The sequence below is a fragment of the Chaetodon trifascialis genome, chromosome 11 (genome assembly GCF_039877785.1).
Source record: "Chaetodon trifascialis isolate fChaTrf1 chromosome 11, fChaTrf1.hap1, whole genome shotgun sequence".
NCBI classification, from domain to species: domain Eukaryota; kingdom Metazoa; phylum Chordata; class Actinopteri; order Chaetodontiformes; family Chaetodontidae; genus Chaetodon; species Chaetodon trifascialis.
In genome coordinates, this window is record NC_092066.1 from 5,086,863 (window position 1) to 5,104,396 (window position 17,534).

The 17,534-nt window shown below is 41.5% G+C and overlaps 1 protein-coding gene across 1 annotated transcript in view; it reads right to left on the reverse strand.

Moving 5' to 3' along the window:
- tesk2 (testis associated actin remodelling kinase 2) overlaps positions 1-17,534 on the reverse strand; it is a 29,304-nt gene that overhangs the window by 4,174 nt on the left and 7,596 nt on the right. The window contains exons 4-11 of the mRNA XM_070973764.1: positions 15,259-15,380; positions 12,488-12,536; positions 6,580-6,726; positions 5,136-5,218; positions 3,233-3,317; positions 2,917-3,000; positions 1,687-1,773; positions 309-447 (exon numbers count right to left, since the gene is read on the reverse strand). Coding sequence (XP_070829865.1) covers positions 309-447; positions 1,687-1,773; positions 2,917-3,000; positions 3,233-3,317; positions 5,136-5,218; positions 6,580-6,726; positions 12,488-12,536; positions 15,259-15,380 — 796 coding nt within the window. The remainder of the gene's footprint in view (positions 1-308; positions 448-1,686; positions 1,774-2,916; positions 3,001-3,232; positions 3,318-5,135; positions 5,219-6,579; positions 6,727-12,487; positions 12,537-15,258; positions 15,381-17,534) is intronic.

The following is a 17,534-nucleotide window of genomic DNA, read 5'->3' on the forward strand; positions in this document are numbered from 1 at the left end:
CTGATCTGAGACCAGTTTTCCTCCCAAGTCATAGTGAAGTTTATACTATTGGCAGCCGAGGACTCTGCAGTCTGGTTCTATGAGGTGTGACTGCGAGACTCAGATGCATATCAGGACATATTTGACTTTGACCTTGAAAAGCTCACTGAGGTGCACAGAACAGGGGATGCAGACATTACAATATGTCTGCTGCCTCGCTCGGATTAGTTTTCCCTTTACAGGCACCTTCTGGTAAACAGGAGGACTTGTATCGACTGTAACGCTAAAGCTGAAATGACAGATCACAGATTTTTGTGCAGCGCTGTTACCTTTGGCTATGGTCTTCTTGTCGTTGTCCCCGCTGAGTTGGACACACTCTTGCTCCATCTCTTCAACCTTAAGACGGGCGAGGATCTCCTCGAGGTGCCTGACGATGTCTGGGAAGGATGGACGGAGTTTAGGGTCCATCTGGGGAGGAGGGGAAAAAATGGAGATACAGAGAAGGATGAGATTTATATACAGTAACATGGTGCCACAGCAGGGACAGACTGCAGTCATCAGATGATTATCAGGGAGAAGGAAAACATACACCAACAGGAAAATATTAGCACCATGGAAGTGATGCAACATTATAATCATTTACATAAATAAACAAGCAATTACGATGCACTTTATAAGATGGTTTTCCAGGAAATTTGCTGTACTGTTCTTTGGCACAAAGAGAGATTGTTTTATAACATTTAACGATGAATTGAAAGGTGTAGTTGAAAGTGGTGCAAAAGAAAAGCAACGTAACCTGTTTGAATGAGGAAGCAGTGGAAGGAAGAGTGATTGGCTGATGTTTAAGATGTCACATACAGCATCTTTATTATAAATATTTAAAACTGGAAGAGAAACCGCAGACTGTTGAAGGTGAAGAAGAAGGAAGGGTGAAGGAAAACAAAATGGATGGAATGAGAAGAGGCAGATGGGCAGCGTGGAAGGGGGAAAAGGAAGGATAAACAAGATGAAATAAGATGACAGAAGGAAACTAAACTGACTCTTAAGGAAATGAAATTACACCGGGGTGCTGAGGAAGAAGACTTGGATGAAGGAGAGGGATGATAAAAATGAGACAGGGATGAGAGGGGATGGAGGGAACTACTATTGGCTCAATCAGCAGGGTGCTCCGAAATCTTTAATGCCCTCATCCTCCGAGGTCTGGAATTATGACAGAAAAAACAAGTCCAGTCCAGTGATTACGATCGGAGTAAAACTAAACTGTCAAAAAAAACATGAAAAAGCACATTTGATTCACTTCCATCGACTTAATATTTCACCTCATTTCAATAGTTACTCAATTCAACAACAAATCAGAGTTTGAATGTTGAGAGGAGCCGAGTCTGCCGAGGAACTGATCCAGCTTTGAGTGAACAGAAGACCCCCGGAGAGGGAGCCAAATCAGATTATTCACAAAATCAGATTACCCCTCTGTTTCTGAACAAGGGAGTAACAGTTACTTAAGAAATTAAACATAAAACAGTGGAAACCAAGACGAGGCATCTCTCCACAGAGAGAAAGGTTCATCATGAACACCTCACTGTGACAGATGCACTGAAACACGAGAAAACATCCGCTCGCTTCAGCATCAGCTCTATTACAAAAAATCTTAATTGACAGAGACTGAGACACCGATTGGACAGATCAGTGTCTCGGTGGTGGACTCACATTGCAGCAGTTGAAAGCCAGCTGGAGGAAGTCAGGCGGACAGTCTCCAACCATGTGCTGGAACGTGTGATAGTCCAGGCCGAAGTTCTGGTCAGGGAGAGGAGAGAAGACGCAGAGACAAAGAGATTTAGACACGTGACAGTTAAACAGGAAATAACCATTTAATACTCTAAAACTGGAATAAGGACAGAGACGGCTTCATCAGATGTTTGACATCCTGCAACTCTTCTGCCAAAAGCTGCTTCATGTCAGACTAATCCCTCTGACATGGTCCTGCTGACTGTCAAGTCTGCAGGCAAGTTTGTCTCAATCAGTGCACTGAATGTTAAAGGACAGAGGCTGCGTGATAGAGACAAGGTCTCTGCGGGGTTCAAAAGGGGAAATCTTATATTTTTACAGTATTTTTTTATTTCAATCTCAGACAAACCTTCCCTCGCCTGCATAAAAAGCAGCATCCCGCTGCGTCTGTGTTTTCCAACTGATCTCAATCAGTATTCCAACGATGCTAATTCTTTTTTGTTGGTTGAGTTTTTGCTGTTGTTCAGCTGCACCGAAAAAGAGGCTGATCAGCAGCGAGAAATGGACGGCATTCAATTGATGCGTGCACGTGATGCGAGTGCACAGATCAGCACCTGCCAGCAGGAAACCATCCTCATAAGACAGCACTGTGACCCCACGTGCACGGGCTGCCCAGAGACGGTATTCAGGACATCCCTACTGTGTCAAAGACAACCTACACTTAATTTAGTGAATCTGCTCTTTGTAGATTAAACAATAAATATTTATCTGGCATGAGGAAATTTTGAGGATTGATGACTTAGAATTATATAAAAGTTGGATTACTGGATTTTTGAGGCCAATATTCAAAAGTTGAGGGTTTTTTTTGGACATTAACTGATGCTTGTTTTTTAAAATAAACATAAATTTTTCTGAAAAGGCTCCCTTTAATGTAGTTATTGTACATACCAACATATATATGTCATAAGCTACAGCTGCTCAATAATATTAGCCAATGATTAAAGTTCAGGTTAAGAAAAATCAATACCACTCCCCATCCTTTGAGAATGTAAAAAAAAAAAAAAACCAGGCTTAAAGAGTCATTTTGAGGACTGAGTCACGGGATTGTTAGACGGTATCAGCCGGGTGTGAATCACACAGATCAACCTGTGTACAAAGCAAACAGGCAGGTGGAGTAACACAGGGTGAAAAAGAGGTGAGATGAGCAGTCACCTCTGTGCGGGGGAGGAAGTCCGGATCAGCCTGGACCCTGGCAATGATCTCACACAGGATGATGCCATAGGAGAATACGTCGGCCTGCAAACAGATGCACAAACATAAAGACATGCAAACGCTGAAATACAACTCCATGATTGATTCCATGATGGATAGAAACTGTGTGTCTTCATCCCAACTTATCTTCCCGTGTGTCATTAGTGTTTTGCTTTGATCTGATTTCGTCTGGTTTGAGTTTATTTTGCACACTATCTCAGCTGATGCTATCACTGCTGCAGGTGCGGTGGTCAAAGGTCAAAGTTGGTGACTTTACCTTTTCATTGTAGAGTTCATCTCTCAGCACCTCTGGGGCCATCCAGAAAGGAGAGCCGACCACTGAAAGCTTCTCTCGTTCAGCACTATACACACACACACACACACGCACGCACACACACACACATTTGATAATCATGTTAATGATCCATTACAGCGAGGACGTCATCTGTGTTGGATAATTCAGAACAACCATCAGAGGCTTTGATGACTCCTGAACTCTGTGTTCCCAGTTGAATAGTGCAATAAAATCATTTAGGCAAAGCAGACTCAATGTCAGTTTGTGTGTAAATATGTCAAGATGAAGTAAAGTTAGTTTGACACAATCCTCCTCTGACCCCGTCCACCACCAGGAAGAAAAACCTGATCTGACCCTGGTCGTGTTGTGTGTAAATGAAGGTCAGACAACAGCAGTACTTTTTTATTACCTGCTATAGGACATTCGTGATGAGGTGTTAGCACTTGAGTGCATTTGTGGGAACGTGTGAAGTAATTCCTTCAGTCTGTAAAGTTAATATGAGCGACGTGCCAGATAAAAGAAGCTGACACAGAGCACGCAAGCATGTAAAACTAAAAAAAAAGCAGCCTCTAGCACTGCGTGTACTTAACACATAATTGCAGCTTGAAGTTTTGACTACTGCCTCACCTTACAATCACTTTTTAAAGTTAGTCTGTAAAATGAATCTTGCTCTCTAATCCTTTAAATTCAGCAGCTCTCAGCCTGTTTGGAATAAGGTTGGGTGAGGTCGGACCACACCTTCTCACTTTGTACAAAAATCATAGGTGTGGCAACGTTCTGTACATTATTCATACGTGTTTACATGCACATACGCAGTGGAAATCCCTCTCCTTCATCGTACGACTGCTGCATTGAAAACCCCTGTGCTGATAGTATTCTCCTGTTATCAACACACTAAAGTAAAGAATGAGAACTATACAGCCTGTCGTTATGTCAGCTCAGGACACGTGGGTTAATAAATATCCCTGCGCCTGGTGTGAGGAGGAGGAAAGCACTTAAGAGAGTTACAAATAGCTGTGACAAGCAAAAAAGAAAGGAACAAAAAACACTGCTGTGGAGAGCAAACATGAACCAAGCGATGATCACATGCTGGAAAAACATCTTCTGATCTGACATTTTCTCTCTTTAAGGCTCTTTGCTGTAACACTATATATCTTTGCAGGTTTCCAAAGTGTCAACTGAGCAACCATGTGGCCTTCAGAGCCAAGTACAATACTTTGGTTTTGGGGCTACAGAAAGGTTTTGCTAATGAAGCCGGATAAAGTTTTAAAGCTGCGCTAATTCATCTTTGACCCCTAGGGGGCAGATAAGACCTCAAAACAAGCCAGGAACCACCACATCACTGGATTATGAAGCTATTATTGCTAAAAAGCGAACAAGCAACTGGCTAGTTGACATATCGAGGAAACATAGAACAACATGAGCACTAAGCTCGGGTTATGTTTCACCGCCCAGAAATTAAGTCCAATGTTCACTCTTCTTTTAGCCCGTTTAGCTCCAGAGCTTAAACTGCTTGTCTTTGCTCACTCATTAACTATCGATTGATCGATGATTGGCAGGTAGTTTACAGGGATTCGTGTACAACCCAGGGCTGATGAGAACAGTTGGGTCTCAACCACAGAGTAACTGTGCCATTAAAAACGACAGTGAGCTAGAAGATGCTACAAAGCTCTGTTTGGTGACAGCTCCTTCACACGATGCATTCATTACACTCAGTGTTACTGTGAAAGGTACTGATTAAGTCATTAATCAAGTAAAGAAGTTAGAGGAAAAGCTTCCAAAAGGTTCCTTTCATGACTGAAGTCCTGGTCGTTAATTAATTACTAATAACGATGTAGGACTGGGTGTGTTTATGTAGAGCAGTGATCAGTGGAGAACTCCTTACGGACTGGTGGGGATCTTTTCTGCCAGGCCAAAGTCTCCCACCACCGCCGTGTAGCTGTTGTCATCACATTTGATTAGGCAGTTCTGTGAATACAGGAAAACATTACCATTATTGTCACACCAGTTTAATTGAGGAAGTTGTGACACTGACGGTGAAGGATTTAAGAAAAAAAAAAAAGATTTTGCGACAGCTAAGCCTCCACTTCCTGATTGAACTTTAGCCTTCAATATCATTTTAATGTATGTTCTCATTCTCTGTGCAACAGAAAAGGGAAGTTACAGGACATTTAATTATGCACTACATTTGGACTCTTCCTCTCAACGCAAAAGGGACTATTTGTATGTCTCCTGCCGTCATTTGTTCCAATGGTGCGCCGCTAACATTTGCACAACAACCCTGTGCAACATGACAGTTGACAATCTGACATTTGGTAGCCACAGAGCTGAATGCTGAGTGCTCCATATACTCACAATATATTTATACATATCATTCTTATCATAACTTCTGATACATGAATCCATGAGCACTCTCACTTTCCTTCCTAAATGGTGTGTTAGCATGCTGTATGCTGCTTCAGTGTACATTAGTGTACAGTACATATTCATGAGTTAAGTACCTTTTGTTTGCATGTCTTATGCTGTCACCTTGCCCTTTAGCCCTTGTTCTATGTGAACAAGTAATTGCTTTATGGCTGTAAATTGATTGGTTATGACTAATAATGTAGCTCTATAAGAGTGCTGTATATTATCTCAAACACAGGATAAAGTTACAGCTGGCAGGGGGGAGTGCTTGGAACAAGTACAGCAAGTATAGCATTAACTAAAATCTAAGAAAAGAGCGAAAGCTGCTTTGTCCATTGAGTTTTATGACTGAGATATGTGTCATAAGAAAATGGACTTTGTGCTAATTTGAGGAACTATAACCTGCAAGGCTACGACTTCACTGAAATGTCTCTGCGCACTGTTTTTGTTCTTCTACAGATGAACAACTGTAAGCGTCGACAGGCATGAATACGGGTCTGCAGCAGAGTGCACGCTGTCCCTGTTCCCTGCCAGTTCCATGTCAACATGGCTCTGGCTCAAGTTGGAAAACTAGAAGCTGCCTGGTACAGATTATCACATCTGACCGTGACACTGTGTTCTTTACAGAGAGGTTAGCAGGTCGGGCGGTAAAAGAGCAGATAAGTGTGTCAAGACACCAAACATCTTTAACATTTGGATCTAGAACCGTAACATCTCCGAAAAATCTTATGAACAGACTAAAGGCTGTACCATACATGGGATTTAAACCAAAAATACTACATGTTAAATATCTAATATAGACTAAAAAGAAATAAAAGCTGACATGAGATGCTACTTTGTCGTACTGGGGCCACAAGAAATACTGCAGTTCTATCATTAGACTGTGCTTTCTCCTCTTGACTCAGTTAGTCCATCTAGCTCACCTTGGAGGTGAGGTCCCGGTGGAATATGCCTTTTGAGTGCAGGTAGGCCAGACCGCCGGCGATCTCACAGGCCAGTTTCACCCTCGTGGGCCAACTCAGGTGTTTGTTGCTGTCTAGAAGCTGCTCCAGGTTTCCACCATTGATGTACTGGAGAAAGACAACGCGAGACACACCAACAAATAAGAAGGGAAAATGTACAAAACTTTGACACACAAGGAAAGGAACTCAAACTATTGATTTTTAGTGGAATATAAATGCAATTTCAGGTTTCAATTTCAAATAATTGTAATAATAATAATAAAATATAATAATAAATAAGTGCTCGGCCATAAAATAGATGCAAGAAAGTGTTTAAAATGTAAATTCTTTTTAAAAAAAGTGAAGAAACATGGGCTCGTCAATCATTAGTTAAGTGACATTAAATGTCCTTCAGCTAAGAATTGCATTGCTGTGCTATGAATAGCAAAATGTTCCTGCTAGGCTGCATATGAGATGTCAAACAACTTTTCACAGGAATCAAATGTGTGATGTCTTAGCTCAGTTGGTGTGAATACTGCAATCATAGTATCGTCACACTTTCTGCTGCCAGTGAGAGAAACAACAGACTGGTTAGCTGCTTTGACAATGCGCTGGTTAACTGCATTAACTACATTACACAAAGCAACTGCCTATCGAGCTGCCCGGTGGATGACTGACTGGTGGGGTGTCTGGGTTGCAGACAGCCTGGGGCCTCGCTGGTGTATCGACTAACTGGCTGAACAAAATCTGCCTGGCAGCCTGTTCAACTGGCAGACACGACTGCTCGTTTCCTACGTGCACAAATGGGGACCACGACGCCGGCCGGGCAAATCAGCTCAGTGGGTTTAGAGGTATCCGGGGTCCTTGACTCTGCCTGTCAGCTTTGATCCAGAAGAACTTGTCTGACCTTGCAGCTTGCATGCAAACACACAGACGCGCTAATCCCAAGTCACGTATCACGAGCAACGGTGGTCAACTCGAGATCAAGAGATGGTCTGGTTTAGCTGCGGTTATTAGTTTGGCTGACAGGCGCAGAATTAGGACATAGGGGGCTGCTAATGAGGGGAGGTGGTCTCTTCTTCTTCCAGCAATTGAATAAACCAGGCGTGTGGTCAGATTAATTCTAATTTAATCAGATTTTTACAATAGATGTAAAGATGTAACCTGACCAAGTGTTCAATCAACTCAATGAGCTGCTGTAAAAAGACAGAGATGAGATAAAAAGCATGCCCACGCACTTTCTCTAATATGATCACATCCTGCAACATTGAAGCTTATGACTTAAGCTCACGGTGCTCTATTTAAATGAATTGATCCCATATAGTGAAAAATATACCACCATACATGAACTATCTTCATGTGCATTGCCTACTTTTCCCATTTTAGATCCTAATCAGACAGTTCAGATAGAAAAATCTGCTATTCGGCACAATGACTTATTTTGATTATTTTGAAAGGCCTAAAAGCTCTCAGGACTCATAAAATAAAAGATAAAACAAAGCTTTGACTCCCTCCCAAAACTCTTATACTATCAAATGCTCTGAAACACACACACACACACACACACACACACACACACACACACACACACACACACACACACACACACACACACACACACACACACACACACACACACACACACACACACACACACACACACACACACACACACACACACACACCAATTCAAGACGCCAGAGGATTACAGTATTTGTCCAACAAATTCCTCAGTAGCCACAGAGTTCAACATCTGTTGTCTGCCTGGTCGAGGTTTGGGGGGAGAAACGGGGGAAAACACTGGAGACAAGTAAAACAAGTAGGGACTAATGCAACTTCCTTATTTTATCATCTCTTTCAAAGATCTAGACGGCACCCAATTTATTCTCTGACCGACAGAATACTGTAAGCAGCAAATGCAAAGTGTGCCTGGACCTAAATGCAAATCACATGGTTCAGCGGAAGAGAGCACCTGCTGTGTCAGCGAAAAGTAACTCAACAGGAGGAAAGTCATATTCAAACAAGCCTCTTATTTAGGTACTTTCCCCTGGAATTTTCCTTATCCTCTTTGTGGATTTATTCATATTCCACGGTAATTACTTGACATAGCACATGCTTGAGCCATATATGTGCCTTACACCATGATCACATATACCACAGAGCGCTAAGGAAACGAGAAACACAAGGTTGGTTGTAACCGTTGTGGAAATTGCTCTGCTACACCGTGTTTCAGGTTAAAAATCCTGGAAAGACTCGAACAAAAGAGACCTTGTTCCCTGCTGGGAGCAGCTTCAAACAGCAGTATAATCCAGCCATGGGTCGTGATTTACCGTTAACCCAGATTATGATTGCAGAACCATTTCATATAAGGTGCATTAGATTGACGTTCAGCAGAGACAAAACGAGGCTGGATGCTCTAGATCAGGGGTCATCAGCTATATTTATCCAAGGACGCTGCGGGGGGCGGACTTGCAAATGAGGATAATCGTTGTCACTATTGTCACTTTCTTACAAATTAATGTTATTTCATTAGCCTTTATCAGTGTGAACAGACTCCGAGAAACATGTAAGATCCACAATGATGACTAGATACTTAACGAGAAAATGCCTTCAGACCTCGGCCAGGGAGGCAGAAACCCACATCTCTAAACTACCAATGAATGAGTTCTTATCCCAACAAAAAACTTTCCAACAAAATACTCAGTTGGAGACTCAATACAACAGCTGGCCAACGAAAATAAGCAAGTGACACCTCTCGTGTTCAATAGACAATCTTTGTGATTCTCCAACATTCAGGAGTTGGACAATGATCCAATTCTGTATAACAGGTGGAATATGAAACATGGACTTTTTGGCTCTGTTGCAAGGGGTTGGCAAGTTAATCTACGATCACTATCAGTGCTGACCGGGCCTCCTCCACTGGTGAGTAACATTAGATGCTCACTTTTTCTGAATTCATTAATATTCTGCGGGCCGGATGGAAAGCTTTGGCGTGCTCTCGATCGATGGTCCCCAAAGTGGGTGCTGCAAAATTGATCATATCATGGTTCATTTCCTGTGTGTTCTAGTAACGTTTCACCACATTAAAAATGTGTTTTGTGATGTTTTCAGGCACATTAAAAGAGAAAAAAGCAATGAGCATCAAAATCACTATACTAGAAACTCTGTTTGTTATGCAGCTGTCATAGTAACAAGCCCTCAACAGTCTGACAGGACTGAATATGAGCCAAACGACCAAACTGAAATTAGATCCGACACTTTTTGGCTGATGGATCAACAGACAGGTTACAGGTGCTTGTGGGAGACCGTTATCTATCACTGTCTAATGGTATTGTGTGTTCACTAAGATGACAATAAATGTCCAATGAATGGGTGCCATGGTCCAGAAAACATCGAGAACCACTGCTCTAGATTATTCTCTACATCTCTCAGAGTCTTCAAAGGCTAATTTTTGCATTTATCCCACCACCTTTCATCATTCCTGAATATATACTACTGTGTATTCTACATGTCAAGTACATCTTTTCAAGAAGAAGAAGAAGAAGAAGACATGTAAACTTTTCCTGTTCTTGATGCTACCATCACTCACAAAAAGCTGCAGATTCAGACTCACTTTTAGGAGCAAAGTGCAGTTTTGTTTGCCTACTTTCTATTTTGCATTTGTGTGTGAGGGACAGTGAGTTTCTTCAGGTAGCTTGGGGCCATGCAGTAACTTAATCCTCCATTTCCTCTGAGCATGGCCTCATAGTGGGGGTCAGGTAGCAAAACAGCATGAGCTGCTGCTTCCAGGGTCCGAGCATTCAGTCTGGTCCCAACACAACACAACAGGATGTGTTTACTCTGCAGCAGGTATACAAGATCTACCGCAGTGTGCGTGCATGTATATGCATATGTGTGTTTGACAATGCATGGAATCACTTTGCAGCGACAGCATAGGAAGAAGCATTTTATCTGCGTGTGTGCGTGTCTGCCTGAATTTGGTATATTAAGATGTGTGATGTCTTACGCAACGGCAGAAAGTTGGTGTTTGTCTTTGTCAATGCTACAATAAGCACATTCACTGTGCGATGCAACAGTGTAATCAAGTACATATGGGTGTGTGTGCCTGGAAGCATCTTTGAACAATGTATGCTTTCTTCAGAGAGGGATGAATTGCGTGTTTTGTACTATTTGTCCACATTTACATATACAACCCCGACTGGAAAGAAGTTGGGACGCTGTTTGAAAAATAAATAAAAACAGAATGAAATCATTTGCAAATGAACTGACGGTTTTACAAAATGTTCTCGAGTCCATGTAGTAATCTCCTTCATCCAATCCCGTGTTTACAAAGCAGGGAACCTCGCTCCATCCTCGCTTATGAACGACTGAGTCTTTCCAGGATGCCCCTTTCATACCCAATCATGATACGATCACCTGTTACCAATGAGCCTGTTTACCTGTGGAATGATCCAAACAGGTGTTTTTGGAGCATTCCACATGTTTCCCAGTCTTTAGCTGCTCCTGTCCAAACTTGTTTGAAACATGTTGCTGCATCAAATTCAGAATAAACAGATATTTACAAGAATCAATGAAGCTGATGAGGGAAAACATTAAATATATTGTCTTTGTGCTGTTTTCAGTTGAGTATAAATCAGAAAGGATTAGCTAACATTCTGTTTTAGATCAAAGGTTTAACTGTTTAAGTGTATGCGTGTGAAAGTATGTATGTATGCATGTATGTAATTATCTATGTATGTATGTAGCATATTAAAAAAAATACCAATCACATTTTTCCAGAAGTGACATCTTCATATTGCTTTTTCTTCTGACCAAAAGTCCAAAACAAAGCATGAAGGAGAATTTCTCACATCTGATAAGCTGCAACCAGCAGGTAAGAAGGAGCAAGGTATGAAAATCCAATGATACTCAGCTTATGGCTCTGAATAAACTGCAGAATATTTGCAGACTTCAGTGTGATTTTCAGACTGGTGATTTTCAGTTTTACATGTGGTCCCCAGCAGAAGTATTAAGCAGAAGTTACAAAAAATCTTGACAGAAGCTCATTACAGCCACACAAAAGCTGCACAAATATCCTCTTTCACAGTCTGTTTAAGTGTGTCTGCTTCAAATTGGGTCAGTGTGTTTTAGAGCAAAAAAATACAAAATAAAAAAAATGTAAGGGTAGAAGGAGCCATTAACAACAACAACAATCCCACATTAACTCGGCTTCAGGTTATATTTACCCTCTGAACCTCGCATTTCTCTTCTAAGTAAAAACAATTAGGCCTGACCTTCAGTACAACTAGCTAAATATATCAACTGCTGATCGAGCATTTTCTCTGACAAATTAATGATTATCACAAACACAAATTCATCTGTCCCTCTCCCACACACACACACACACACACACACACACACACACACACACACACACACAGACAGGAATACACACAGGTTAAAAATAGGCTTTGTGCGCCACAGAAAATATTGCTCACTGTAACCCTAATGGTGTATGTCCTAACATTAAGCATCTCTGGAGGATTTTATTAGCTGCCTGTATCAAATTCTCCCTCCCTCTTTCTCTCTCCCTCTCCCTCTTACACAAATACACAGCCTAAGTACTATGTATGCGTGAGAACATTCAGTTCTCCTGCTTTCCACAATTACAGACTAGGGCATTTCTGTGCTGCGCTCATGGATGACGTGATGTTCACCTGTCGGAAATGTACAAACATATACAAACACGTGGGTGTATCGGAGCTCGCATTCACATGCAGGCACAAGAGGTACTAAAACATAGGCACCCCAGTGCACTACCTTTCATTAGGAGAGGCACTTGGATCTCACATATCATTGGTTTGTACACAAGCTTTAATGTGAAACGGTGTGTTTGTGTGTGTTTTCCTACCTCTGTCAGAGCGTGGAGCTGGCCCTCGTGGACACACACTCCCTTGAACCTGCAAAACCACAAAGGAGATGCAAGATGAAGTTTTCGTAATGTCCCTAATGTTACCCTCGAGATAACATTTGTTAGAATTTGAGAGTATTGAGGCTGACACACAGATGTGTCTGACGTAACTTCACAATCTAAAGAAAAGTTGGGAGAAAACCCAGTACAGACAACGTTTAGTTTCTCTAATACTTGCTGTACGGGGCCTTATCAATTAAAACAGCGTGGAAATATCGAAACGAAACACTTGGTTGACCTCCTGTGAGTAAACGGAGAAAGCAGGAAGAATAGTTCGGAAAAGATGAAGAATCCAGCGAACAAGACCAGACAGGTGATTACTGCGAGGCTGTCTGCTAACAGGAGGATAATAACAGCTCACTTCCTTCACCTGCATTCCATCCATTTCTCCCCCTACCTATCAATTTCTACCATCTTAACAGAAACTGGATCCTCCAAATGGTTTTTTCACTTCTGCATGCGTTTCCATCTGCAAGAGATCGATTTTTCAGCAACGGACAAAAAGTGCCTTGTTTTAGCTTGAGGACAATGCTTATTATTTGTTTATTTCTTTTTTAAAGGTTTTTAAGAATCGTCATGAGCCCATAGGTTGGAAAATATCCTTAACGCATGAAGGACCATGCAACCCTTCAGCTAAAGTAAAACAATGTGTGTGTGCAAAACAACATATAAACCAACTTTGTTCACAAGCAGCGCTGAAGACCTCATAAAGCTGAAGGCAATGAAAAGGTCAACTTTGTGGGTCCTTCTTGGATTTTAGCGAACAATGACCCCCTCAGTGTCTGCTTGTTAACACAAAGAGACACTCACACAATCGACTAGGCATGCTCAACAAAGATGGCATTGTAAAAGGTGCCTTGCATGTGTGTGTAAGGACACACATGCAGACATTATGCATGTATGTGCATGTTCATAAACACACACTCTCCCACTCAGGAGCCCGGGGAAGAATGTGAACTTCACAAAAAGTGTTTTTAGACACAATAATGAACAACAACTATTCTTGGGAATCACGATGTAAATGGAATTGCACGGAACTGAATTCTATTTGCAATAAAGTTTTATTTTGTCCACTGACTTCTTCTTTTTCCGTCATAAAATGCAAGGCAAGGCATGTTCACTTGTAAGGCAACTTGTAAATACAGAGGCAGTTCAAACTTGAAGTGAAGTGCATTAGAACAAGATTTAAAAACACAGGAGAAAAGTCAGTAAATATAGAAAATAAGTGTCGTCAATCAATCGAGTGAAGTGAAATGATTCAGTGGACTAAGTTCCTTCAATTTCTACTTTAAAAATTGTTTAAGATGAAATGAAAAAAAGTGTTTTTAACCCTGTAGCCTTATCTTTCAGGGTGCAGTGCGTGTATTTGTGGCATCTTGGATGGTTCTGGCAATCCACGGTTTGTGCTTGTGGAATGATTTAACTGAAGTTTTTAGTGCAGCTGCTTCTGTTGTTTCACAAATCAGTCCACCACAGACACCACAGACTCCAGTGAAACCATTGATGTCATCGGACATGTCAACAGTGGGGTCCTTGAACGTGCTTCTAACTGCATCATGCAGTGCAGACTGCAGGGCAGCCTGACTGTCCAAACCATTTCCCTGTCCTGAGGAGTGGTCATGTTATCACTGATTGGATAGATCCGCGCCTTCTACATAATCGATACGGACATAAAATGCAGAAGAGAAATTAATCAAAATTTTGTTTGAGAAAGGATTAGACTGCCTGTGCCTTGGGTATCAAGGTGGTAAAGCCAATCAGCTACAGTCTACAATGCATGAAGTCCCACCTCCACGTTGTTGTGACTGGTCAGCTCACAGAAACAGTTTATATTGTAGCTGATGGTTTTTGCTTAAGTCAAAGTGGCACAGAGCCAGGTGTGAGGGGTTCACACAGTATCATGCACTGCACACTTTGTCTGACCAATCACTGACCAGAATCTCTGAAAAAAAAAAAACCTGATTGCTCATAGCCTTGTCCTGTTCACTTTTGACAGAAAGGGTCCTCCTCGCTATTCGCCTCTAGGCAGCTGCTGCGGCTCTAACAGGAGCTGGCAGTTTAGAAAATCCATTGTTAATAGGCTCTGAGTTTGACACAGTTTCTAGCCAACCCCAAAGGAAACAGGTCACAACCACAGCCTCATGAGCAAGTGAGAGAGGAGAGGCATAGCAACAGAGGCGATAGTAACATCATATATCTCTAATAAGGAAGTGGCAGGTGTTAGAAGAAATGACTAATATAATGTGTGACGTCATTTGTGGGGAAATATGGGGATTTACTCTTTATTTATTATTAGCAGTTACTGTGTGACCTAAAATCTTAAGACTCAAAATAAGCTTACAGTGAATCTATGACAGTGAGCCCATTATAAGTTATTACTGGCATCTTATTGTTGAATCTTTCATAATGAACTGACACATAACAGCTTGAACAAGCTAAAAGGAAACTACCAGTTATCAGTTTCTCACTGACTAATCATGTTTTACAAAGCAGCTGATGTTAAGTTATCATGCGATAGTCAAAAAGAACAACAAAGTGGAAGATAATCATGTTGTTTTGGCTATTAAATTGACTTTGGAATGTTATTATTCACAGAAAAGCTCCATTCAAGAATTCAGTGAAAGCAGCACATCGATCCACAACACCAGCTGAAAACTTGTAGTAATCCCCCCTCAGGATACAGTAAGTTAGCCACTTATTCAGGCACCAACCTGAGTATGCTTGGATGGGAAAGCCGGTTCATTAGTTGGACCTCTCTCAACATGTTGGCTCTGTTGCTGCTGAGCTTGTTCATCTTCAGAGCCATAACTTGGTCTGAAGCTCGATGACGTACCTGGAAAACAGTCAAATGATGCCACATTTCAACATGGTGCAAATAAAGCAATAATCCATCCAAAATCCATGTGCAGCTAAACAAAGGCAAGATCCTAAAACAGTGTCTGTGCTATTTTAACTATATTCTGGTGGCTGAAAAAAAGGGATTGTAAAACATTTTAAATTAACACATATTTTCTAACAATATTCAGCTTGGGTCAACGTGGGTGAGCCTTTAACAGCTTGAAACACTGCTCTTCTGTAGTGGGTAAAAAAAACAATATCTGGCTTACGCAGCAAGAAAACAGAGGAAGCAGAAAAGGAAAGCAGCACATAAAAGAGAACTGAAATGAGGTCAGTCACTGCTGACCAGCCATGACAAAGTGTCCACCCAGAGCTGCACAATCAATTTTGTATCATTGTGCATTGGGATTTTAGCTTCCATCTAATTGTTAGATTGCAGAGGCATCACCATCCATCCATCCATCCATCCACGGTTGGCTGGAGCCTATGTCAGCATGCCTTGGGTGGAAGGCAAGTGCAGACAGGTCACGGCATGAAGGCAACACTGAAGCCTGCAGAAGTTACATGTGTGGCTACAACGAGACATGTAAAATAGGCTTGGTTTCTCAAATCTTAAGAGTTACAGCATAAGGAAATAAAAAATAACAGCAGTGTTTTCTAAAAGAGGGCAATGTTAGATGTAAACTGGTTCTCTGAACAGAGGGTGGTGTTTTGGTAATGGGTTTTAGAAGTCAGCCTTAAATGACAAAACATTTAAAAGCACATCCTTCTTGACAAAGAACATGTAGTGTGATGTGAGTGAAAAAGCCTCTGAAAGAGCACTAAACACATTTAATCTCTCTACTGAAGCAAGTGCAAATGGGTTTTTAAAATAAATGCTGATTACCATTAAAGGCACGGCTTTAATAGAAACCAATATTAACAGTAACCCTGCTGCATGAGTATTCGTTGCACGTATCTCTTCACAGCCTTTGAAATAGGAAGGTGACCTGAAGTCATCACACCACAGGTTTCAGAAATGCCACAACACAGAAAATTAGTTACCAAGAAGTCGAGTTCAGCTGAACACACTCATATGCATGCAAATAGGAAACATCATCCTGCAAACCACACAAGGTAGCACATGAAATGACAGAGCTGCTGCAGACACATCTATCTACCTGCCCTTGCTAACTCGTTTCCTGACAGCAGAGACATAATTAGACCATGATGCAGGGTTTGATCCTGTAGTTTTAAAAGGCTAAATTGATACCCCTGTGTATAGGTAGACAGCCTTCAGCAACAAAGAGCCTATTCAAACATTATCAAGAGCTCCAGCAAAGAAATAAAGTACATGAAATCATTCAGAAGCATGGTACATGCATGCAAAACATAGCTTCATACTGGCACATTATAAATCAACACCTTGACTATCTAAAACACACCAGACATTAGACGTTAAATGAGAGGCGTCAATGGTGCTAATGTGCACTTGTGATATGCTTAGCTGTGAAGAACAAAAATGCTAATATGTGATTAGGTAAATTATGTATCACTTGACAAAAAGGGTAGAACATTATTTGGATAGCACAAACAGCTCTCTCAAACAAAAGTAATCCAGGCTAGAAAAATCCTAAAAACTTGATGTTGCCAAAGAGACTCCCAGGCATCTTACATCATCTTCAAACATCATCGCATCTACGGCACACTGGTGCCACATTACAGGAGGAAAGGGAATAGACAAATGGGCAAAGTCTATACAGATTATATAGAAACATTAACAATTAAAGTCAATGGACAAAACTGTGTACTTCAATTTCAGTATGTGGAGACATGCATGAAGTGCAAGGTTATGAGAACTGTGTATAAAGTAGAAAAAGTGGAACAGATCATGGATTTTGATTCAGATTATGAGAGTTTTCTCTGTCTCATACATAGAAGCACAAAAATCGCTCTGTTCAAGTTCAAAGGGAGGGGCCTGGCTATACGAGACGACAGTCTTCACCGCAGGACAGCAGAAACAACAGATGGCCACTCCTCTGACGGCCTCCTCCCCCACATCCATCTATCCTCCCCCGACCCCCCATTCCTCACTCTTCACATCCCCCCATCTGCATTTAGTCCTGATCCCCCTCTTTCTCCTCCTCGCTGTGGCCTCCAACAAACCATC